We start from the raw sequence: 24,843 nt of genomic DNA on the forward strand, positions 1-24,843 counted from the left end.
GCACAGTTACCATTATCAGATCCATAAACGATTCCGCGGAAATCTGTGAAAATTTAAAAAACAAATGCTATTGCAATGTTAAATAAAGGAAAAACTAAATTCCTGGATCTGCCTCAAAATTGAATTGGTTCTTCTCTGATCCATTTTGCATACTTCTGCCAGGTTTCGTGAAAATCAGTTCAGTAGGTTCTGCATAATCCAGCTAACAACTGAACAAACCAACCAACCGACAAGGTGAAAACATAACCTACTTGGAAGTAATAACAGCCTTCAAAATGCCCACATGGTTGAATCAGCAGCTCCCTGATGCTGAATGAATGATAAATACAGTGATCTTCAAAGAGTCAGGCTTTATTGAGGGGCTACTCAGGATTCCTACCTTTAACGTATTCTTAGTAAACAATTCATTAGGTCACACCTTTGGTACCACCTTTGCCTCATGATAGGCCAGAGAAAAATCTTGCAAGCACACATACAATGAAAATCCCTAGAGGGATATAGGACATACAAAATATATATATGGAAGCTACACAAACCTCACAGTTCAGCAATGATATTGATAAAGCTAAACAGAAGAAACTATACAAACTATTCAAAGCACTGCCCAACAGAAGTTGCACGAAAGGAGCTTTAGGGTTGAAATCAGCTGTCAAATGTTTGAGTTGACCAGTGATTTTAAACTATGTTTAACAGTGAGGCCATTTGTTTTCCATGCATTCTTACGTAAATAGCTTAGTGATGCAGAGGTCAGGTAGACTGTGTCTTAAAAGTAGCCCTTGTCATCATACCACAGAGCCTAAGCAGGAGGCTTTAACAGGATACAGAAGTGTTCCAGATTCATTCATAATAAATAACCTCCTTAAATTCCAAAAGGGATTACAGGGTCTAATGAGCTGTTGTGACACTTCCTGTTGCTGGGGGAAGGACAAGTGAGGTCAAAGGCCATTTAGCTAAAATCTTAATCAGTTCAAGGTTAGACTGCAGGAGTGTAGGTGTGATGTAGGTGTACTCTGGTAGCTCCTCACTAACTACTGGTATGCTCCAAGAAAATTATGGGGCACATATTGCTTCTTAATGGTTAGCAGTATGACTCAGCTTTAATAAAACACTGATACACATGTTTTTTAGGTTTTAAGTCAAAATTAAGCAGTACACATGGACACAAGAGGCCAGATGATGGAATTGCCATTTCAGACAAAACAAGTGGAAAAATCCTACTATCATTTCTTTTCTACTATAATATGACATTTTATGGACTTAACACAGTTAGTTGCAAACCTACAATAATATAATGTGCCAGGGAGAAAAGTCCAAACAATTAAAAACACATACTGGAAAACTGCTTTTATTAGTCCACCACTGTATTTCTAAATTCTTTCTGCGAAATATATTAAATGTTTTTTTTTCATCAAAATTAGAGGGTATATACAAGTTTTTTAATGCAGGTAAACTCACTTAAAAGGGTTCCTTTCCTATTGCCAGTAGAAATTAGTGCATTCACCCAGGTGTCATGTAAAAACTACTACAAATTAATTTGACCTGAGTGTGAACGTCAAATGTATCCATTCACATTGTACACAGTGGTTGAATTGACCAAACAAGCATTCTCAATACTGTAAACTCCCTGATAAATACCTTCATACTCCTGACAAGCTAAATCTTGAGCTTCTCCCCACTTGCTAACACTTATTCTTGAGCCACTTTAACTATAAATGCCACATGAGCAGGCATGTTTTCTAAATGGCCTTTTGCTAAACATGAATGCATATACACTCTGACCAAACAATAAGGCAATCTAAATAAATCCAGTATACCAGCTCAGTCACATATTATTATACAACTACATATTTAATAGTGCGTTTGTAGTTAGTGGTGGTGTTTTAATGGACTGCATTGTATTGACATGTGCATCTCATATTCTTTCCCTCTCATGTTGTAAATGGGGCGGGCAAACAATAAAGATTCCTCTCAATGTAATGCACTCCAGTTCAGCTCCACTGCAAACTACAATTTAAATGATAAACAGTTAAAGTACCTCTGACAGTGTGAATCAAATCTGAACATCATCATATTTGTAACGGCAGACTTCATGGCTTTGCTGATGTATTCGATCACGTTTTACATGTGTGCCTAATAAAGTACCCACAAAGCATAAATCAGCTCAGGCTGAAAAGTAAACAGTTTTTATTTCCTAATAACTTTTTTAAAGACAGAATTAAAACTATGGTTTCCGAGTAAGCCAGGCTATACTTTTCTGTAACAGATGAGATTTCTGAGAGTGTTTTTTCTCATTCAGCCCATCATTTAAATTAGTCTTGTCACTCATCTTATTACTTGTCTTTTTAAACAAGACAAAAAAATTGTGACTCTACATTTTTTGAATAACACTGGCTGATGACTGTCTCGTATGAATTGGATGTATATTTCCTTAATCAGCCTCTAAACAACAAGCCTGTTGGAAGTATTCCACAGACCACACTGCTGTGGCTCTAACAGGCTTATCCTTCATCCCTCTGGGTCCTCAGTTGGCTGAGTGACACAGGAGCTGAAGCATGCCTGAAGATGGGACCTACTGATAAGGCACTGTTATATACAGCCTCTGGCTCTGGCCTTGGGCATCCTAGAGGCAAATGGGCTGTAACCAATGACCCACTTGGGCTCCAACATTTTCCTTTTTTCATCTAAGCAGTCAAGAGTGCTTTGTTGTTGTTGTTGTGTGATAAATTGCCCTTTACATGTTAATCCAAAGAGACAGCCACAAGCTCAATTTAATCTACTGTTACATAAAAATCCAATGTTTAGAGCCAAGACATTAAATTTGTGACTTATTGTGTCATTTGTTAGGTTTTTTTGGATTCAGGAGTTCCCACTTCTCCAGCAAACATGCAGGGACAGGCAGCTTCATATCAAGGCCCGGGTATAGTTGTCAGCTCTGCAGTCACAAGCTAAGAACCAGATTTAATCTACAGAACAACACACTCTCTGCCAAATACCACAGAAGTCTGCACAAAATCATAAGTTAACTCTGTATCTGTGAGTGTGCACACAGTATTCAACACTGAGATAAACATCTATACACAAAGCCACAACTGGCAGAAACAGGAAGTTTCCAAAGTTTAAAAAATGAATTCCACCATGGCAATGACCGAATGAGACAAGGCAAACAGAAACACGAGATGTGTTTCTTCTTGACAATGAAAAACTCACAACAGGCATCTTTGTCTCAGATTAACATCCCTGCCTGAGCCAGGGCCATCTGTGTTATGCTAGCAGCCTGGCACAGAAACAGAAACGTGGGGGAGATGGGTATGGGAGGAAAGGGGCAGTGTTACGAGACAGCGAGGGCAGGGGGGGAAGGAGGAATAAACATGGAACCAGATTAAAATTTCTAGGCAAGAAAGGCATGTGACCACTTGAAGCAGGGAAAACAGTGGAAAATCACAGTCATATCTCTTTTGAGCTCATCTGTCTTAGCCAATTTTCTAACCACACTTTAGTGAGCGATGCAGAGCTGGCATTAACTACATGCAACACTGAAGAGTAAACATGCACTATAAAAATTGTAAAAGTTGTTTTAACTGTTTTAAGTTTTACAAACGTAATTAATTTTCATTAAGTTTAAATGTACTCACACATCAGTGATTCTGCAAACTCATTTATAGACTTTAGCTCTGACAGACTTTCTGTGAAAGAAAAGTCCTGGAATTCACTTGAAATGCATTGCAAGCTTCACTACGTGGGGGTTTACTAAGTCCTGGTTGATTCACCAACAAATCTGTGCTCACGTCCAATTTCCTGTAGCTATTTTAATACTAATTGTTTCTATTGTATCTTGCTGTACTCCATTTATGTTTTTATCTCACTATTTCAGTTTATTTTATATTTTGTTGCAAATTAGCATCTGCTGAAAACACTATGATACTACCATCAGAGCACCTATGGGTGTGTTGCTCTTAAAGCGAGGTGTGGTCAGGTGCATTGTTGATGCTCACATCTTGAGTGAGTGAAAAGTGAATGCACAATCGACCAACAAAATACAAGTCTAAAGTCAGTGGCACAGAACATCACTGTTACTCACTTACAATCCTAGGATTATTGCATATTATGCCCAAAATACAGAAATTATTAATCAAAAGACCAAGTACTTCTTGAACCATTCACAGGTGCAGCAACATTTTCCACTTTTCAACTAGAAAAAGTTGAATTGGACAAGCTCTAAATGGGGTTAGTTAAAACAGAGTGCCCTTGTCTGAACCAATTCTGCACAACCCTATTGACGGTTTAAATTATTACTCCTCGTCATTACCGGTTGAATAGTTTATCTTTATAGAAGCAGGAATCGACCTGAGATCAAGGTTCTGGTCATTTTAAAGATTTTCCACCTTATTGACTCAATCACAGAGTCTCAACCTGTGGTTTTGATCTGCTCAGTAAACTGACCCAAGGAGAGCTCTAATGTAACATATTGATCATCGCAGTCTTATTATTTATCAATTTTAACAGTATTGTAGAAGTAAACTTTAAGCTCAAAAATACAAAACTTTGCATGAGAGAGCACCTAGATGAGAAGCATGGCTGCGAGGAAGACCCATTTGTACAGAGACCAACAGGGATTAGTGATTGACCACTAGAGGGAGCTTCAATGTGTCCCTGGGAGAAAATAAAACACAGTAAATTGTTTCCTGTTCCACATCCGATCAGCTGCTGAGTCCAATTGCAGCTCATTGTCAAGTTGAGGGAGCTGTGGGATTGCTCACTGCTACAATCAGTCTGAATGACATCATCATCCAAATGAAGTCATGGGGTGGCTCTCAGCGCTGCTGTAGCTTTACTCATTTCTAGCCAATGGCATGTTATCTTTTCAGTTCCTCAGCGACATGCGTCACTGCATTGTTATACTGAACAGGTTTAGTTCTTTTCCATGCATCAAGGACTCTGCATTATTTGGTCTCTCAGGTTACTGACTCAGCATGTTTTCAGGATCCTAAGCAAAGTATTCACCCAGGCCACAGGGCAGCCACACGCTTCCCAGCAGGCTACAACACACTTCAGCTGCTTCCTGTCTGCCTACCTCCTGTTGCACAGAGGGAGGGATGCAAGGGAGAAGCACTGCTCTTAACATGCACACACATTCGTTGCGACAGAGCACACTCCCCCCTGCACAGTCTCCTCCACTAACTGTAATCAGACTCATCGTATTATCAGCTGGCCATTCGACGCTACAGAAAAATGATGGTTGAATGTAAAATGAATCTTTAACCAATTTAATCTGAATGATGAAAGAATAACAAATCACAGTAAAGGTCTTCTTTCAGTGAGGGGGCCAGTCATGCTTATTGTAGTCCCCCTTAAGCCTCCTGGGAGAGAGAGGGAGTGAAAGATAATTCCTGTTGCAGTCTCCAAAGGACGGAAATAATTAGTTAATACCTTTGCACAGTCTAAGCTGGTGATTTTCTTCTGTCTGTGTAATGCAAGACAAGATAGACTCTCCTTGTGTATTTGAAAACTGCTGATCACTTTACTTCAGGGGAGGTGTGCACCTCTACGTCAGCAGCCAGTGCTTGTCAATCACTTTTCCTGTGTAAACCCATTTAAAATTTAGTGGTAACCCATTTGCAACTTAGCGGACTCCCCTCATGAGACGCTGGCTGATTGACAGCTCCCTGAAGACATCACCATTATACTGTCATGATGTGTGAACCTTCACCGACAGAGTACTAAGAGAAGGAGCTTCCTGTGAGAGTAAAGCATTCCTTATGCCTAATATAAATCACTGATGACTGAAAAACAACTTACAAGTATTTCTTGTTGAGAAAGAAAAGGTGGTTGTTACTTCCACCAAGGTTATGTTGTTATTATCTTAAAGATTATGCAAAAACCACTGGACAGATGAAATTAAATGGTATGGGCAGGAAAGAACCCTTTGAATTTTGTAAAATCACAATTTTGTTGATGACTAGACATGGATCTCGATAAAGGAAAAAAAAATCCAATTTTTAGGAGTGTGGAAAATTTGGTGCAGAGGCCAATAAAAAATCCAGATCTCTTGAATTTAAATGTGGTTTCACAGGGGGACTGTTGGGCCTTGGCGGCGGTAAGCAAGTGCCCTTTTAGTTTTAAATATTTCAATATTTCTCAATCAAAATGACACTGTTGTTTAAAAACGTCTCCCATGTCCCATTTATACGTATAAGAAAAAAACAGCCTTTTCGAAACTACACGTGACTGCTGCATTTACGCTCAACTGGAACGGTGCTTGGGTGTCCCAGAGGGATGGACTGTAAATCAGCTGAAATACTTTACCTGCAGCTCACACCAGGCAACCTCCACCCAGGTCTCTGTATCCAGGCCCTTGTAGACAGTCTTGAAGGAGCCTCTCCCCAGTTCAATGTCAAACTTGAGGAACCTTCCTCCTGGAGATGTGGAGACTGCCTTCATCTCCGCCTCCTCCTCTGTCTCCTCACTGGAGGCCTTGATAGCGGATTTAGCACCATTGCTGCAAATGACATTTAACACATCTCCACCTTTTTCCTTCTCCTCATCAGCACTGGCGCTCTCCGTTGCAATGTCTTTCTGCCTGCCTTGGCTCTCAGTGCCAGACCCCTCCTGTATCCCGCAAGTAGTCCCCCGATTCCTGTCCACTATTGTTCGCAGGTTTATATTTAGGATTTTACTCCTGTTGTCACATTCGGGTGCTTCGAAGGTCTGCTCGTCCATGTCAGAGAACCACAGGCTTCTCCTGATGAATCTCTGATGCACATTCCTCTGGTAGCTGGACGAGGAAGGGTATGCACTGGGGTCGCTGCCTCCTCTCACCACCGGGTCCACCAGGTTGATATTCCCGTCGCCCATGGTCAATTCACACTGAGAGTTGGACACCGATGGATATTTCAGTTCTTGGTGGGCCTCGGAGTTTGAATTAGCCTCCAGCTCCATTGTGATTTTGAAGGTTGGTTCACTTTGGTTTCCAGGTCATTCGTGCCATGGCTTGACTTCCCAGCATGAAGACTCAGAGGTGGATACCTGCAGTGCCCACTCGGTGACGCAGTTCTCCGGTGGAGGCCCCTAACGACACCGGGATGGATGGTGAGATCTCATCCGATGTGAGGAGCTGGGAGAGAAACACCGACAGTCAGAGAAACAAACACATCACCTGTTAATCAAAGATGGTGTTGAAGCCAGCTGGGGTTAAACAGGCGTCCGCCATTAAGCAGTGAAAGTTAGTTGGTGGGAATAAAAGCAGGTGAATGAGAAAAAAAAAACAACACCACGAGTTGAATTGTTTAACCGTTCACTAGCAAACACAAGTTCACGTTTCCAAACTTCACTCTGCTTGATTTACACTGAAATGAACCAGACTTCAAACACTCGAGCAGCGGTGTCATGTCCATGAGGAGGGGGAGGGGAGGGGAGGGGGACTCACCTGGGGGCGAGGAAGGCTCGGCTAAAGTCCCGCTAGCGAAACCACGGTGAACCTGCCAGCTCCGGAGAACCGCACGCTAACGTTAGCAAGCCGAGCGTCCACGACAAAAGGCGGACTTTAAAAACGCCCTATCTGCGCATTATCCTCCTGTTACCAGCCGGACGACCGCAAACATACCCAGCTTCAAGTGGCCGCTTTAACTGTGAAAAACACGCAGCATAGTGACGATTAAAAAGCAAAATGACGACCACGTTTTAGGTTTTATTTATCCCCCTCCCTTCCCCCGAGTCCTCTCATCCCGGTGTTGCCGAGTGTCTCGGCTCTCCCTCCCCGTCGTGGCTGCTGCTGTATCTGCGGAGGGTGTAGTTTGAGAGCCGGGCCGCTGCAAGTGGAGCCCGCCGAGGATTCCTCTGTTCTCCGCCGTCGTCCCCTCGGAAATTAATTAATAAACGTGTGCAACTGTTTTCTCCTGTCACCGTGTCTCTGTCTCTGCCTCCGTTAGGTTAATACACCGGTGAGAGCCGCGCTAATGTGTCCACCATTCAGCCCCGATCGGCTCCACGCCCCTGGTAACGACCGGAGGATCATCCAATCACACAGCTCCGAGAGGCTGCACACACACACACACACACACACACACACACACACAGACACACACACACACACACACACACACACACACACACACACACACACACACACATGCTTGGTCCAAGGGGCGTGAATTAGATTTTACAGATCATTTGTCATTTATTACCATACACAGTCTTTGTTGGTCTTTTCTAGTGGAACATGTGCCAGTATGTGTGTGTTTGTGTGTGTGTGTGTGTGTGTGTGTGTTTGTGTGTGTTTGTGTGTTTGTGTGTGTGTGTGTGTGTGTGTGTGTGTGTGTGTGTGTGTGTGTGTGTGCCAGGTATTACTCATGCTTTGGGGACCAAAGTCTTTTTACGCAGTCACATTATGGGGAGTCAAAAAAGAAAGTTTGTAGTGAAGATAAGTTTTAATGTTAAGTTTAGATTTAGGTTTGGGTTTAGATTTAGGTTTAGATTATGGTTAGGTTTAAGTAAAGGTGAGGGTTATGGTTTGACAAGTAGTAACCACAGTCGAGGCTGAGTAAGTCTCTAGAAAATCAATGTAAGTTTACGCAGGGTAGGGTAATGGAGACACTGTGTGTGTGTGTGTGTGTGTGTGTGTGTGTGTGTGTGTGTGGTCCAGGTATTACTCATGCTTTGGGGACCAAAATTTGTTTACACAGTTACATTATGGGGAGTCATCTTCCTTTGGGACAAAAAAATCCCAGCTTTGTAAATCATGAAATTTAAAGGTAAAGGCATGTTTTATGTTAGGTTAAGGTTTAAGTTAAAGTTAAGGTTTGTAATTTAGGTTAAGGTTAGCAAAAAAAGTTAGGAGTTATGCAAGTTGTAACATGGTTAAGGTTAGAGTAAGGCTCCAGAATATCAATGTAATGTCCTCTGAAGTAATGGGGACAAGTGTGTGTGTGTGTTTGATTTGTGTGTCCCACATGCACAACACAATATCCTAGAAAAAATCATAATCACAGTTGTCGTGGCACCATAATACAACAAATGCATCTGCTACTTATGTTAAGTAGGTTCTGTAGCTGCAGGTCTACTTTTCCCTAACAACATGATCCACTCTGCAGATCAGTTACCCAGAGCTGCAGCCTGCAGGTGAGGGGTGGGGTGCAGTATCGTGCACATATAGGAAAATGATGAACATCAGCAGCAGGAGCAGGAGAAGTGGGGCCGAGGTAAGATATTTAATACCTTTTTAATAAGGAAAAGTAAATACTCCATTGTGCCAAGATTGTCTGTGTGCAAGACTGATGGTTGGAATTTGGTATGTTCAGTTGTGCGGTGCTCGACTTACTGCTGCAAGAAACCAAAGACACATTATTAGCAGTGAAGCTGGGATGCAATAGTTCTCAAGTTTCTCTTTCTTGCCTTCTTACAAGTGATTGTTAATTGGAATCGAAAAATAGTGCGGATACTTGATCCAAAAAGTCCATGGACAGGATAGCAAAGAGCATTAATTCAATATAGTTGAATTGAATGCATCAGCAACAGCCGACTAAAGCTGTATTTTGATGTAAGGTTATTTAACTCAAAAACAGAAAGTTTGCTGAACGCTGAATTCATCGCATGTAAACACAGAATCAAGTAAATAAAGGAAAACGTTCAAACAGACAGCTCCATGTCTGTTGCAGGCATGCTGGGTCAGATGGCAGCAGTCTGGTTCAGATGAGGCTTGAAGCACTGTTGGCACCTGAGTGACCTTATAAATTATGAATAACCTCCTTTGTTTCCATTTCACTGGCCAAAATGCACACTCCAACACACACACGCACACAAATACATACACGCACACTGAGTTTACTTTTACATAATGTCATCCCACTGCGTGCCACAACAAGGCTGTGGCAGGACACTGTGTGTTTATTGTGTTTTAAGTGGCGATTGAAGTTGCCATTTGACAAGTAATTGCAATGTACATTAGTTCGGAGCTGCATCCAGTTTTACAGGGCAAGGAAATACCCTTCCCTGTGTCATCTACATAGTCACTGTCCATTTAATTTCAGATGGATGCGTGTGTGTTTGGGGAAGAGCGGACGAGGAGGAAGAGAGAGAGAGAGAGGCCCTGGCTGCCAGATACATCCCTGTGACTGTCAGAGCTCAGCCAGCAGATGCAGAATGTAATACCATTACGCTCGATAAAATGAGCAATCGGTCTCATTTGCAATGTGTCTCTCATCAGTGTGAGTCAATAAGAGTGGAATCAATCCACGGTTGTTGTTTTGCGAGGTGCGGATCTTATATACAGACTTTCCACTGGCTTTTAATAACGGTGCTGTGTTACACTGAAATCTAAGAGCAATCAGATTGTGTGTCAGATTTCAGCACAGCACTATAGCACATTCTTGAACTTGTCCTTTTGTCTTTTTTTTTTTGTCACTGCAGACTTTTCTGAATGCCATAACAGGATAGAGTATGATCTGAAACAGCCATGTTTGCTTTACACTGTGTAAGGCTGTAAAACTAAAGGCCCTACAGAGAATCACGTAAATTAGATTTACAGTTGGGTCGATCCTCATCTGGAGGAGAGCCAGAGTTTGAGGTGAGAGAGAGGGGAAGGCTGCTGATAGGACATGATGGATGGTAATCAAGGAAGTGCTGATGTATAAGAAAAAAAAACATACGCCCATACAGTTACAGATGTGAGTTCATTTGCTTTTTCATCCTGCTGCAGGTTCAATTAGCTAAATAATAAATGCAGAGTGTCTTGTATTGGTGCTGCAAAGATCTCTCCACATGTTAGATACAGGGCTTAGCCTTTCAAAGCAGCAGTCTCAGTAACTGACATGTAGGTATGTAGCTTAACGGCATCAGCTAGTGTGACGATGTGGGAAAAGGGGAGAAGTTTAGGATTAGGTGTGCAAGTTGAACGAGTTTATTTCTTTGGTTTGGAAGTCAGCCAGAACTTTGATTTGGCCTTTGATTTGAAAGTAAAAATCATTTTTTATGGTTCAGTTGGAATCACAGTTTGGGTTCAATCTCTGGATATTTAGATGTTACAGCCTTTCCAATTGCACTGCAGCTCACTCTTGCACACATTAAGGTAGCTATTTATGATGGGGGTGTAGTTGTATCCACTCATGAGAGAAATGGAAGTGGGAGGAGGTGGATGTTAAGGATCAGTCTTTCTCATTTGTTTTTAAAGCGTTGCATGAATTGGCACCATTTTAAATATCTGACCCGCTTTGACTGATCTCTTTGTGCTTTACCTACTTTACTGAAAAATCCAGATCAGGTGAATTTCATTGTGGTTTCCTAAGTGGGGCTGTTGGGCCTTGGTGGAGGTAGGTGATCACTGAGTGGCCTTCTAGTTGTTACAATAATAATATTGACCATATCCTAGGGTCCATTTTCCAGGAATTATTTATCATCTAGTATTCATTTAAACTATTTAAATACATCTTTATTTGTCTGTATGGCTGGTCAACATAAATCAGTTAAAGAAATCCTTTATAAATAAATTATTTGAACAATTTGATTTCTTTTCTCTATATTATTATATATCTAATATTAGTGACACCTGATGCGATCATAGAAAGCAGGATATGTGAGACATTATCACTGTGACTCATAACTGAGAGTTAATACAAATTCAAACAACTTTGCCCTCCCTCCTCTCTTCCTCCTCCCCTCGTTCTCTCTCCTCCTCATGTCCCCAGAGTCTGTTTCAGACCAGGAATGCAGTGTGAATAATTCATCACAAAAATAAGCAATGAAATCCAGGACCAGCAGAGAGCGATTACCTCAATGAAGACCTTTCATTTTAGATTGTGCAAAAATAACAATAGATCCACAGAATGGCTGTGTGACAGATAACTGCCCTGTTTTAGAAAGAGGAAACCAAAGTCAGTCCAGATATTCAAATGTGGTTATCTTCAGTTTGAGGTAATATGCCTGGATCAGATGTGTCATTTTTTTCACCCCATGTAACAGTGTTTCATACCACAGCTGAAATGTTCTATTATCTTTCCTCTGTTGTGAGTAATTGTCCTATGTCATCAACCATATGATATGAGTAGACAGCAGGATTAATCCTGACAAAAAGCTTGGACTGTGTATCTGAGCCTGGTGTGTACACAAGACAAGAATCATGTATACAGTACGTGAAAAAAGTTCATGATGTTTGTAGGGTTTCATTTGAAGAAAATTCATGTGCTGTGCTTCCAGACGTCCTGACTGCACGTTTCCAACCTGTGATCTCACAACAAGCATTATCTCACTGTGGTCTGTTGACTCTGGGATAAAGGGCTTTCTTTGAAAAAACTTGTGTTCGAGAGCAGAATGGCTGACCCTGACACGTCATGACAGTGTGCCATTTGTAGCGTTTGGCACACAAATCACAGTCACAAGGGCACTGCACTACTCCACATGCTTTTTCCCATGGAATATAATGAAACATGTTCAGAGGAGCCATTTAATATGAGTTGTAATGTACCATGGATTTAGAGACAAAGAGATATTTTATTCTGTGTGTTGTCAGGATGTCTCTCCAGTGTTTCCATGAAGCTATGCCAAATTACAAAATCAAAACTAATAGGTCTGTTGCTGGATGAAGGATTTGGCCTGTAACACATGTCACCACATTCGCTGAAAAGGAATGGGTTGTTAAAAGAGTTAAACATGTCTTGTGTTACGAGTGACCAAATCAAAAATAATTACTGCAGAGTACAAGTCCTTCTCCAACCCCTAAAACCACAGGGATGGTACAGCTTGTTCTTCGCTCTCATACATCAACTTAACTCTGCCAGCTGATAGTTGAGAATTTCCTGAAGACTTTGTAATTCAGCTGTAGCCTACCCTGTAGCAAATTAGAGGGTGCAGCTCTTCTTGTGTCTCTTCTTGTCTCCATCCCCAGAGTAGAGGACAGACAGTTCCCACCAGCTTTGTGGTTAGGTTTTCCTCTGACAAACTACACTTTCAGCAGCTGCAGGGCTGTGTTGTGAGAAAAAAAAGAGGAGGCTTTAGAGTGGAGGAAAAGACTGTGAGCGCTGCTGATTATTTCATGTTTGCAGAGGGTGAATAGGTTTTTCGGCCTTGACGTGACAGAAGCTGCAGCGTTGGTGTTGGTGAGGTAGCATGGTCCAAGTGGATATTTTTGCATCCTCAGTACTCCAAATGAAGATCAGTATTCATCACTTCAAAAGGAAAAATAAAGTTTAAATTCTTATTAATTAATAAACACACTATTAATCCTGGACCATGTTTTTGTCTCTACAAGAAGTGCTTTTAGTTATCGCGTGTTATGTCATAGAGCGGATGCAGCCTAAATCACTCTCCACTATTTGAAGTCACTGCTTCATAGTTTATGTAATATAATAATATACAACCATCCATCCATTGGCTACACTGCTTATCTTTGGAGGGTCACAGGGGGACTGGTACATATCACAGCAGGGCCAAACATACAGGCATGTCATATTAGCTTTATAATATAGAGCAGTGGCTCCAAAACTATAGGCGTCGGGACACCCTATGGGGCATGTGCCCCTCCCGAAGGAAGGTCACATGCTGACTTCGTCATGTTCACCACTTCTTAATGGGTCTGTTACCAGCGTGTCTGAATCGCTTTGCTGTACTAATGGCTCTTATTTCAAAGGTCCCTCATCTGAAATGGCTGTTCGCTGTGCTAATTAGGTAAAAACGATAACCAGACCCTCACCATCACTGCACAGGAAGCACAAAATTACTGCTAGTGTCATCAACATGCTGCCCTGGTGCTCTACTGGGAGAAATCCCCACAGCACAGAACATGCCTCTCTATTAATCTTTCAGGGTATTCTTCTTGCAGGTGTTATCTCAAAGCCATAGACATTATCTCCATGTCATTTACTTTCATCTCTCCCAGACCTCCCATGAAGATGTTCTGCCCGACGGCCCAGCCCCACTCAATATGAACCACTATGTCAATAAGAAGAGTGCAGCTGAGAGCATGCTGGATGTGGCTCTTCTGATGGCAAACGCCTCCCAGCTGAAGGCAGTGCTGGAGCAGGGGCCGCGTATTTCCTTCTTCACCCCCATCATCACCCTAATCAGCATCTCCCTCTGTCTGCAGGTCACAGTCGGGGTCCTGCTTATCTTCATAGGTGAGAATTACACAGAGGCCGAACCCCTTTGTTAGACTAGAGGTGGTCTTTGTTGTCAGCCACTTTGCTTCACATCTCCCAACATGCACCTGTGTTTCATCCCCTCCTCCATCCATCCTGACCTCCAGCAAGATTGAAGCCCACCACACATCACCTTTTGCCCCATACGACGCATCCCCCCTTGTCAATGTCAAGTCCACTGACTCCTCAACAAACAGACCATTACCAGCCGGTAACCATGGTAACCAAGCCTGACACAAGGTCAGAGTTCGTATGCGTTTACAGCTGCTGGTAGTCGAGGGAACGGAAGGTGATTATGTTTTCTCTCTCTCTGTTGTGGAGTGAAGAAACGTGTCAGTGGGTGTTTTGGTGTAAATGGAAAATGACGAAAAGAAATCACACATCCAGAGATGCAGTCTGCAGTTACACAGCCACAACTGCTGTTTGGAAAAACAGGTCCATTCAGATGGAAAGATGTTAGTGCAGTTCATTTTGTCTAGTGAACAGCAGGTCGGTGAACTTTAACCAAGTCACACTGACTCATCTCAGCTGTAGCTGCAGGAGTAAATAAAGGAACTAGAGAGTGCATAGCTCCACCAAGGCCCAACAAATTCAGTGAAGCGGCACCAAATTGAACACATTCATAGATATCAGTCCTCTAAATATGCCTGATTTTTTCATCACGATCCTTCTTTAATTCCCTGGGAAATTTGTGAAAATGTCAAAAAACACACTGTATCTCAAAAGAAAGTAAAAGAAATCCTGGATTCGCCCTCTAATAAATTAGACCAGATCCATATTTATTTTTATTCGGATCTACACCAAATTGCATACACAATATCAAGTGCCTTGAGATTATTAATGTCATGTTATGGTGCTATACAAATAAAGTTTAATTGAAATTGAATTGAATCTGGATCTCCTTCCTTGGTTCAGGCCCCACCTCTCCTGGAAAGTTCATGGAAGTACTTTTTTCATAATCCTGTGAACTAAAAATCAAACAAACCAATGAAACATAACTTCTTGGCGTAGTTAATAATGTCAGTATCCTCTCCATCACCACGTGTCTCTTTTTTCATTTATACATTCCTATGAGTGAACTTTTATTATTAGAATCATTCATAATTCTGATTCTAACTTCCTGTGTCTTTAAGGCTCACATGTCAGAGCGAAGGCTGGTCGGCATGTGAGTGTCATCACACATTTATGAACGATCCCCCACCCTCCATTCACCAAATCCTCCGACTCCACTGCCCCCTCCTCCAACAACCCCCAACCGAGAATATCACACATCTCCTTCTTGTTGCTCTTTTCATTTCTGTTCCTCATTTTCTTTGATTGGTCTGCACCCTCTCTGCTTCCCCTCCTGGTTCTGCCCTCCTCCTCTCTCCCGTGGATCCAGCTCTGTCTAATGGAACCAGTGGTGCGTGATGTGAGTGGCCTACATACCACCCCCATAACCCCCCGCCAAACCCACCCCAGCCAGGGCACATACAGACACACACACGGGCAAGGTCTTTACACCGTTTAACCTTTGGTTATATCCCACAAATACACACATACATGCACGTACAAATAGTCATGTGCCTGTGAATCACAAAAACAACACGCACACACAGGCCCGCAGGCCCGCACGCCCCCACACACACACACACACACACACACACACACACACAAGCTTAAAATGTCATGATTAACCAGAAAACATTACTTATAGGCCCATCCCTGTAATGATAAAGATGACAACTTTAATAAATATATGTAACAATCAATTATCACATCATGGATTAGTTGCGTATTTGTCATCGTGTTCGATTAGCACAAATGATATGAATCAGGAAACAAAAGCTTCCCATCATCTGTTTCTCTCTTCCCTGTATTGTTCTTTCTGTGTTTTTTGAATCAGAAATATTTAGAGTCATAATAGAAAGTAAAGACTTTGTATGTGTTAATGGCGACATGCAACAAATACACAGACTTTATTACACAAATACACATATTTCTGAAACTCAACTTATTTGTGCATTTAAAATATCAAAAGAAATTGTGTTTTCTTACATCATCATGTCAACTTATTTCTTATATTGAGATATTTTGTATTTTTGAATTGAATATTATTTTCCTGCCTCAAACTACCCATGTAGCATTTTGAAATGAAATGAAAATGTCTTGAAAACACCTTATTACTCCTTTATCCTTGAGTACTTGTCAAAATGAACATTTGATACTCTACATTTTTGTGGAATCACTCAAGGACATGAGAACTCCCCTAACCCAGAATTAAGTATATATGGATTTATGGTTTACAGTAAATCTGCGTGTCATAATGAGTTGGCTTGAGTCCCAGAATGAAGTCGATTGGTGATGTTTTATTAGAGCGTGTGTGTGTTAGTGTGTTGCTGAAGTTGGTTTCCTTGCTTTGTCCACAGTTCGATGGAATCTGAATGATGAACGAAAGCATAGGAGGCTGGACACGATGGAAAACTTGGTCACGAGCCTGGTTTTTATCACCGTGGTGGTCAACATCTTCATCGCCGCCTTTGGAGTGAACCGGCCGACTGGCAACGACTGAGCCAAGAACTAACTCACAGGTATTACGTCTCTTTTTGCTCGTCATAAAAGTTCTTTATTTTCACCCTCTGTCTCTGCTCCCATCTCTCTATACAAACAGGGTTTTTTTCTCTCTTGCCTTACTGTGCAGTTTGTTCCTATAGACATCCGTGCAGTCAGCATGTTTTTGGACCTCTCTTCGCCTGACCTGACCCCTACAATCCTCCTACCTGACCTACAAACACACTGACCTCTCCAGGCCCGCAGAGAAATTTCCACCAGAAAACAAACTAAAACGAAAATTTGACCGTTTTTCTTTTACTAGAAAATGTTTGTCCTTACAGAGAACAGCAAGCAAGAGAGAAACAGACAAAGTTTGACAAAGGGGTCTGGTTTGTGCACAACATAACATTTGTTCCCATAATGGACAAACAGGAAAGTGGAGAAAACAGCAGTCAGGTACACTGTCTCCTTTGTTGCCCGAGAGTGACCCCAAACACCGGCCAGACACAAATGCACAACCACAGACACACACACACACTGACAGCAGACGAGGCTTCAATTTTTAATCGCACTGATGACGTTCGCGCAAGATGTCACGGTGCTTTTCCAGACAGCTCTGACCAGGAGGTTTCATGGGTTTGCTGAGCACATGTATGCAGGGCAGGGTGTGACTCAAATCTCTGACCCACTTCCACAGCATTAACCTGTCCAACACATCTGTCCTCAACCACAGGCATTGTGCCTAACATTCAATTATAACAATGTTTGGTTGTGCCATGACTCCCTCTGCTATACGAGCAGAGCTGAAGTGGTTATCTGTGCCAACAGCAGCTGGTGAGTCAACGCAGCACAGACCCCAGAACTGCTTGTTAAAACGGAAGCCTTAATTAGACTGTGTTTCAGCCATGTCACGAAACCCCAATTAGAGCCCAAGCAAATGCTTATTTTTTACACTTCAGCAGCTTTACACAAGAATGTGAGCGCCATCGGTTTCACATAATTATTTGCTAAGTACCTGAAGAATATTCATGTTTCAGATCTATAATTTCATCAACGTGACTCTGACAAAGTACCTTGCAGCTGACACACCGACGTCACCATTTCCATCCTTTCCCTCCTCCACAACTATCATTGGTAACCGTGGAAACAGTCAGACAGAGCCAGATTGATGACACACACACACACACACACACACACACACACAGCTCCACTCAGGGCAGATCTGCAGACTGATATATAGTGCATACATAATGTATATCATCTCGCTCCTATACTTCTGGCTCCTTCCCAGTCCTGAAGTTCAGCAGAGTGGTTCTGTGGGAGGTCGAACATCTGAGGGTGCAGATGATCAACCAGGATCTTCAGGTCTTGTGAATCCGCACTATTAATAGTTCTACCTCATGGGGATCTAGAAGCCAGTATTCGAACTGAATAATCACCCTGGTGACACTTCCATCCTCCCTCTAGCACCTCCCCATCCCTCCTCTCTCTGGCTCCGCTCTTTCATCATCTGTTGCTCTTCCCTTTGCAGAGAAGACAGAGATGGAAAAGTGCTGCTCAGTGCTGCAGATCTCAGGAGATCAAACACCGAAGCCCTCCTCCAGAGCTGCACTTTACAAATCGTCTCAGATGTGCATATTTCCCTACTTAATTGTTATTATGAGATTGAAAGGGCCTCAAGTACGTGTGAAACGCATCCACCCTGCAAGAATTTCTCACGCTGTCAAGTAAGAAGCCTTTACTTCAGCTCACTTAACTTATTCAATCAATTTGATTATCATTATTAATTACTGAGGGCTGTCTGTTGCTAGTGATTGTCATTGTTATAGCACACCAGAACATTTTCCATCATCCTCAAAGCCCCCTTTGATGTACTGAATGAGGGAGCAGTGCCCTCTAGTGGGCCCTGGATGCAGTTGATTTACTTTGATTAATGTTTCATCATCATTTCCAAGTTGACAACACAAAAAAAACATCTTAGTTTAGGAGCAAACGAAACAGTGTGAGACACAAACCCGAAAAGATAACAGCTGTTTACTGTAATACTTTCTTTTTAAATACAATACCACAATAATAAAATGCATAGTTCTACGAGTATCATTGTCAATTGTGTCACACCAGATTAAGCACTAGACTAGAATGGCAAGACCCAACATTTAAATTCAAGAGATCAAGATTTCTATGTGGAGTCAAAAATATTGGTCCTCATTACATGCCTGAAGTGAACCAAAACTTTATGTTTTTTTTTCCTGACCCATAATGCATCCTTCTACCAAGTTTTGTGATTATCTAAATAAACATACACACTATTTAAAACACAGATGAAAACATAAAGTCTTTGATTGAGGAAATAAGATGCACTTCCGGGACATGTCAAAAATAATTTGTGCTTTATTTGAGCAAAAGTTGAACACAGTCAATAGATATTAAAAAGTCTCTTTATCACAGTAGAAGGCACTGAGAGTGGGTGAGAGGACATGTTGTGTGTTTAGGCAAATGTAATGTAGCATGTGTTAACATACACAGCACTAACACACTCTATTAAAGCTGCAATAAGCCTGACTGTGTGGGTGTGTATTGAACTGCACCTGATTGATGTCTCCCTCATCCAGCGTAACAAAAAACACAGTTAGTACTTGTTTACTGAAAATTAGTACTTGAATGTGTTCAGTTTCATTGAAATCCTTTACAGCTCTGAGTGTGTATGTGTTTGGCATACGAAGTGGAACCTTTCCTGGCTCGCTCTTCTCATGGGAGCAATTCACAGCACCATAACATCCTCATTTTGTCTGCCTCCCAACCTCAGCATAGGTAATTAAAACATCTTTAGCACCTTTACTTGCTAGTCTTGCCGCAGAGCAGTGAAGAAACGGACCGGTGCGTCTCAGTGTCTCACCACCTGTGAATAGAATGAGGAGTTTTAAGAAATGTGGACATGGTGGTTTAGAAATGATGAACCCAAACAGAGCAGGAAATAAATATGATCTATATAGTGATATTGTTTTTGTAGACTGGTAATTCTTTATATACAAATGTAATTTCAACTGCTCTGTGATAAATAACCACAACTTCATCGTTGTCTGCTGCTCTATTCAAACATGAACTTAGGAGAATGTCTGCACTATTGGGTCTGGACATTTTCCTTAAAAAATTAATATCCTAGTCAGACACAATCAACAACAGGAACATTTCTGGAGCATTTAGAGTAGGGGTGGCATCTGAGTAGAACATGTAGGAGTCACGTATAAATTCTGCTGTGTTTTTGTGTCCAGCACATTGACACCAGCGTCAGCCTCTATCACCAAAATCTCAATTCTCAATTCTGTATTCTCACATGGCCTCATTCAGAACTTTAGTATTCACTAAAGCACCTGCGTGTCTGACTTGGACATTTGCATTCTCACAAAAGGCCCCTTGGAAAATTTCAGACCAATGTTCAGAGTTCAGTGCGTGCCTGAAAGCAGCCAATGACTCACCTCCATAATAGTAGAGCATCGCGATACCAGCCACAAAACTGAAACAGCTCAGGAAGAACATCGGCCCTGCAGAGGGAAAGAGGAGAGATCAAGTTCTCATCAGTGACTGTTTGATAAATAAAACCTATGTACACATAAATACTAGAGAGGACATGATAAATGTGAATGCTGGGTCAGTGTATATCTCTATAAATGTTATGAACTAATAAATGTACAGTAGTGTACTTCAGCACAGAGTCAGTGTCTCACTACACGACTGATGACCCGTTTCCCTGCTGACGCACCTCTGACCCAGTGGATGTGCCCCTTACTGTTCAAAGGAATGCAGGACTGCTTTGAACTGGGGGGGGGGGGCTACACGTGAGTTTAACTGACCCACAAAGCCAGAGTCCTGAATTTAATGGGATGATGAATGAATGGGAGCCCACACTATGAATCGAGGGGTTAAAAGGTTCGATGAACAACCGTGTCTGCTGAAGAACAAAGCTTAGTTGGGCTTAAGGGGCTTATCTGAGGATCAGTGAGGGGTACAGAGGCGCCCTGACACACACACACACACACACACACACACACACACACACACACACACACACACGCACACACGCACACACGCACACACACACACACACACACACACACTGTATAAGACCATCCCCACAACAGCACCCCTGACTGTCCTGCAGCCAGATGAAACATGTGGATGTGGAGTCAAAAGACAGGTGAAGGCCATGACAATAATTATTATTCACGTTGCACTATACTGACCACTATTTCATGAAGTATAACTATTTCACTCAGCCACATGTTTCAGTTCACACCACAATACTGTGTCATTTTTGTTTGACCGCTATAAAATCCAAGGAGGGGATGTTTTCACCCCGGTCTGTTTGTTGGTTGGTTTGTTTGATTGTAAACAATATTTCACAAGAACAACTGAATGGATTTGGGTGAAACTCGGTGGAAGGATATCAGGGAGATATCAGGGAGATATCAGGGAGGTATCATGGAACCCATTAAATTTTTGTGCAGATCCAGATCAGGGGGCGGATGCAGGATTCTTTTCTTTCACTTTCTGTGTTGTGAGATCGAGCATTTTTCAACATTTTCCCAGAGAATAATTCACGGCTCTTGATAAAATATAAAAATATAAATTTACTATTAAGTATACTGTATGTGGATTATCGTAAATGGCTGAATATGTGTATAACTACCAGTGTGTTTTTTAGATTACACCAACACTTAAATTGCAAATACCTACATTTACAACTCAATTTAAACCGCAAACATGTAGATTATTAGATTTACCTCTGTCATTGACCACAAACTGCTCTGGGTGGACCGCCACATTGTTCGTCCACGTTGGATCTGCGATCTCTGGAACAGAAAGTGAAATGTTTAATCTGTAAACACCAGACTAAAAATAAATCACAGCATGTGGTGAGTTGGATCATCTACGGTTCAGGCAGCGCATCAACTTCTCTCTTCTTAAAGAGGATAAACCTACATTACGCCAGAGAGGGCAATCACACAGCAGGGGGTCCACCGTTACAGAACACATGAGATTTAGTGTCTCACATGACTATGACCGAATAAGGAAGAGGTGATGCACTTATAGATAGATGCACTTAGGGCTGGGCAATAAAACAATATCAATAATCTTTGCGATATAATTTTCATCCATAGCAATGTTACAAAAGTCCAATTTATATCGATATAATGTATTGTGTAAGCACAGTGAGGAGTTATAACATATAAATGATTTACCTCCAATTTGTAAAGTCATTCCCTCTTCATAAATAAGAGTTCAAAACGACAAACTTCACTCAGGAGCAAAAATCCCTCTTTGAACTTTAAAGATTTATTATGATCATTATCTCCATGGACTGATGTGAAAATCCATAAGCACTAACTCAGAGAGCACATGAGAGAAAAGCAGAGTTCGAACCACCTGATGATGTATTTGTGTAATAACTTACCCAAAGCTCAGAGTGTCTGAAACCCACAGATGATGTGTTTGAACAGTGGAATGTGACTATTCCACACACTTCACCTTCTGCTTTGATTACCAAGAAACACTTTTTATCACTATAGTTACACTGCTGTCATTCTACTCCACATTTTAATTGTCTCCGCACTCAATAACTGCATGGTATGTCTGCATTCACGCATAGAATGTTAAATATTAAATCAATATTTTCACAGATTTTAGTTTGCAGATATTCTTTTTCTTATTCAACTTGATTTTTTAAAACCTCAGTCTAGACTGATACTAGACGAGCAGTGTGTTGTTCTGCACTAAAATTATTCAGATATGAGTCTGCAAGGCCACATCCTTTGAAAAGAGTACCTCACCTGACTGTTATAACAGAACATCTACAAAAGAAGAGGAGGAGGAGGAAGAGGAGGAAGAAGCAAACGGCCTTCTCAGTGTTTTACCTCTTTGTCTGACTCTGCTGGGCAGGCTGGAGTAAACGTCCTCAGCGTGAATGTGAAGTCCTCTGTAGAACTCGTGACATGTGTCCTCTCCCTCCCCATACAGGTGCTTCAGCAGCTGGGCTAACCGCACCTTGGTGGGTATGCTCAGGTTCCTGAACTGCAGAGACACACATGCTGAATCAAGTCACTGCACATATGCAATATGTTTCTGTTCTTCTTAAAAATGATATGTAGATACCTCCAGCAAGGCCCAAGAGTCAGCTTCAATTTAATCCATTCACCAAATTTCACTCTCATTGATATCAGTCACCTAAAATGTGAGTAAATGGGACAAAAAATCCTGGATCTGCCCCTGATCTGGATCCACACCAAAATGTACTGATACTACATCCTTCCACCAAATTCCCTTGTGATCAGTCCGGTAGTTTTTCCGTTATCTCACTTAACAACAAATCAAAATGGACAGGGGTGAAAACGTGAACTCTTTGGTGGACGCAATAAGCCAATTCCAGCGTAAGGACATACTTGTTTTGATAACATGTAATATGTGAACTGACCCTGCGGGCTTCTTTGTCACTGAGTATCTGGGGGTAAATTCTGTTCAGCTGCAGCACGAGTCTGTCAACAAGTTCCGTGTCCATCCTCAGATCTGAGCACAGGAACTGGGCATCTCTCTGGAGCTGCTGATGATAACAGTCACTGTCTGGTCAAGGAAGATATAAATGACAACATTGAATAAGGGAGACAAGCAGGAGACAGTGTCAACTTCATCCCTAATAACTTCTAACCTGTTCTAATCAGAGCTCTGCAGATTTTATGTCTGATCGTAAGTCGTTTCTTTGTAAGCTGGGCTTGGCATCAGCTCTGCTCTGAAAATAAGTAACTAAGAGGTTTATTCTCCCTTTTGGAAGGTGAATACACTTCCTGCAAAATCCTTCTTTTGGCCACATTCGTTTGAATAGATTAATGCTAATGTAAAAATCAAGTTGCAATAGTGTTTGAGTAAATGTTTGCATAAACACCAAAAAATAGGGTACACTATAAAGTGTGGGATGTGTTTGGAGTTGACTGTTTGATTAAATGGCACTTTTAAATTTCTTTCTGAATGCTTCCTTTTTTGTAATGTCTCCTTGATTCCTTTAATATCTGATGTAAAGCACCTTGAATTCCCTTGAAGGTAAAATGTGTGGTACATATAAACTGCCCAGGCCTTAAAAACGCTGGTTTAATTTGTCGTTTTTTGAGGCTCTATTTTCTACAAATCTTTAAAATGCAAGGTTTTCCTAGATCTCAAAGATACCTGATCAATGGGGGATAAAAGGGGGTAGTGCGATAAAAAGGTTACGTGTTGAAGTGTGTTTTAGTTGAGTGAGGACTTTCTGGAAAAATAAATCCCACAGGGAAAAAGTGTGTTTGCAGGTGATCATCAAATCAAATCAAAACTGTGTAGAAATTCCTGAAGTAGCAGTTCATCTGGTGTTGTTTACATTTGTCATCCAGTTAATCTCTAATCTGTATAGTTTCCATCATGCAAAGCTACCTTGGTTGCTCCTCACACAAAAAAACAAAGTGAGGCAGGATCACCTGGACAATAATTACGTAATGTGTAGTTTCACTAACACTTATCGAAACTTGTGAATTACACCTTATACGTCACATTGTTACACCCACTGATCCGGATCCGAACCAAATGGATTGGGTTCTTCCCAGATATCTGAAGGCTTGGACTAATGGTGTGAAGCTCAACTGCTTCATATGAAGGAAAAATCATTATGTATCATTAATTACTGGTACAATTAAAGTTAAAACTGTGACACACACACACACACACACACACTGACAGTGGACGCTTTCACTGTAAACAACAGGACAAACACCTTCAACCTTCATTCACAAACCTGTCATACTGACAAACAGTCGACGGGCAGGTCTGTCTCCACCCAGCAGCAGCAGCAGCTCCCCCGGTGTGACACTTCCTGTTGTCCCCGGTGTGACGGTCCCTGCTGACATCAGCACGTTGGAGCGCTGCGCCGCCCCGCGCCGCCCGGGGCCACATGACCGAGCTCAGGGCCACATGACGGTGATTATCAGGCCGCAGACAGTGAGACTCAGCGGGAGATTATCAGGAGCAGCACAACACGAGCTCCGAGGAGCAGACGCTGTCATTTATCTTTCATTTCAACCCACTCTGTCATTTGTGCTAATGGCTGAGATTCATCAATAACAACAACAACAACGATAATAATAATAAATAATAATAGTCATGATAATAATTATAG

At 41.7% G+C, this 24,843-nt stretch overlaps 3 protein-coding genes across 16 annotated transcripts in view; 1 reads left to right on the forward strand and 2 right to left on the reverse strand.

The window, feature by feature from the left end:
- The window catches only part of LOC109635176 (serine/threonine-protein kinase WNK2-like), a 39,543-nt gene extending 31,537 nt beyond the window's left edge, over positions 1-8,006 (reverse strand). For 6 of the 13 annotated variants that reach the window (XM_069526614.1, XM_069526615.1, XM_069526613.1 and 3 more), the window contains exons 1-2: positions 7,424-8,006; positions 6,304-7,111 (exon numbers count right to left, since the gene is read on the reverse strand). In XM_069526614.1, coding sequence (XP_069382715.1) covers positions 6,304-6,936 — 633 coding nt within the window. In that variant the 5' untranslated portion in view covers positions 6,937-7,111; positions 7,424-8,006. The remainder of the gene's footprint in view (positions 1-6,303; positions 7,112-7,423) is intronic. The other 7 variants (XM_069526622.1, XM_069526621.1, XM_069526620.1 and 4 more) reach the window with 2 other exon arrangements.
- Positions 8,007-13,798: 5,792 nt separating this feature from the next.
- On the forward strand, positions 13,799-16,801 carry LOC109635050 (ninjurin-1-like). Its single transcript, XM_020095945.2, has 2 exons — positions 13,799-14,099; positions 16,529-16,801. The coding sequence occupies exons 1-2, from the start codon at positions 13,907-13,909 to the stop codon at positions 16,669-16,671; spliced, it is 336 nt and encodes a 111-aa protein (XP_019951504.2). The 5' UTR covers positions 13,799-13,906; the 3' UTR covers positions 16,672-16,801.
- Positions 16,802-19,025: 2,224 nt separating this feature from the next.
- Positions 19,026-24,689, reverse strand: LOC109635093 (caspase recruitment domain-containing protein 19-like). 2 transcript variants are annotated; one of them, XM_069527032.1, is made up of 6 exons: positions 24,476-24,689; positions 23,122-23,267; positions 22,565-22,721; positions 21,434-21,502; positions 20,129-20,194; positions 19,026-19,551 (listed from the first exon to the last, which is right to left on the reverse strand). In XM_069527032.1, the coding sequence occupies exons 1-6, from the start codon at positions 24,618-24,620 to the stop codon at positions 19,433-19,435; spliced, it is 702 nt and encodes a 233-aa protein (XP_069383133.1). In that variant the 5' UTR covers positions 24,621-24,689; the 3' UTR covers positions 19,026-19,432. The 2 variants fall into 2 exon arrangements, with proteins under 2 accessions (XP_069383133.1, XP_019951575.1); XM_020096016.2 differs by having other exon boundaries at positions 24,463-24,633.
- Between the last annotated feature and the right edge of the window lie 154 nt (positions 24,690-24,843).

The sequence above is a fragment of the Paralichthys olivaceus genome, chromosome 6 (genome assembly GCF_024713975.1).
Source record: "Paralichthys olivaceus isolate ysfri-2021 chromosome 6, ASM2471397v2, whole genome shotgun sequence".
NCBI classification, from domain to species: domain Eukaryota; kingdom Metazoa; phylum Chordata; class Actinopteri; order Pleuronectiformes; family Paralichthyidae; genus Paralichthys; species Paralichthys olivaceus.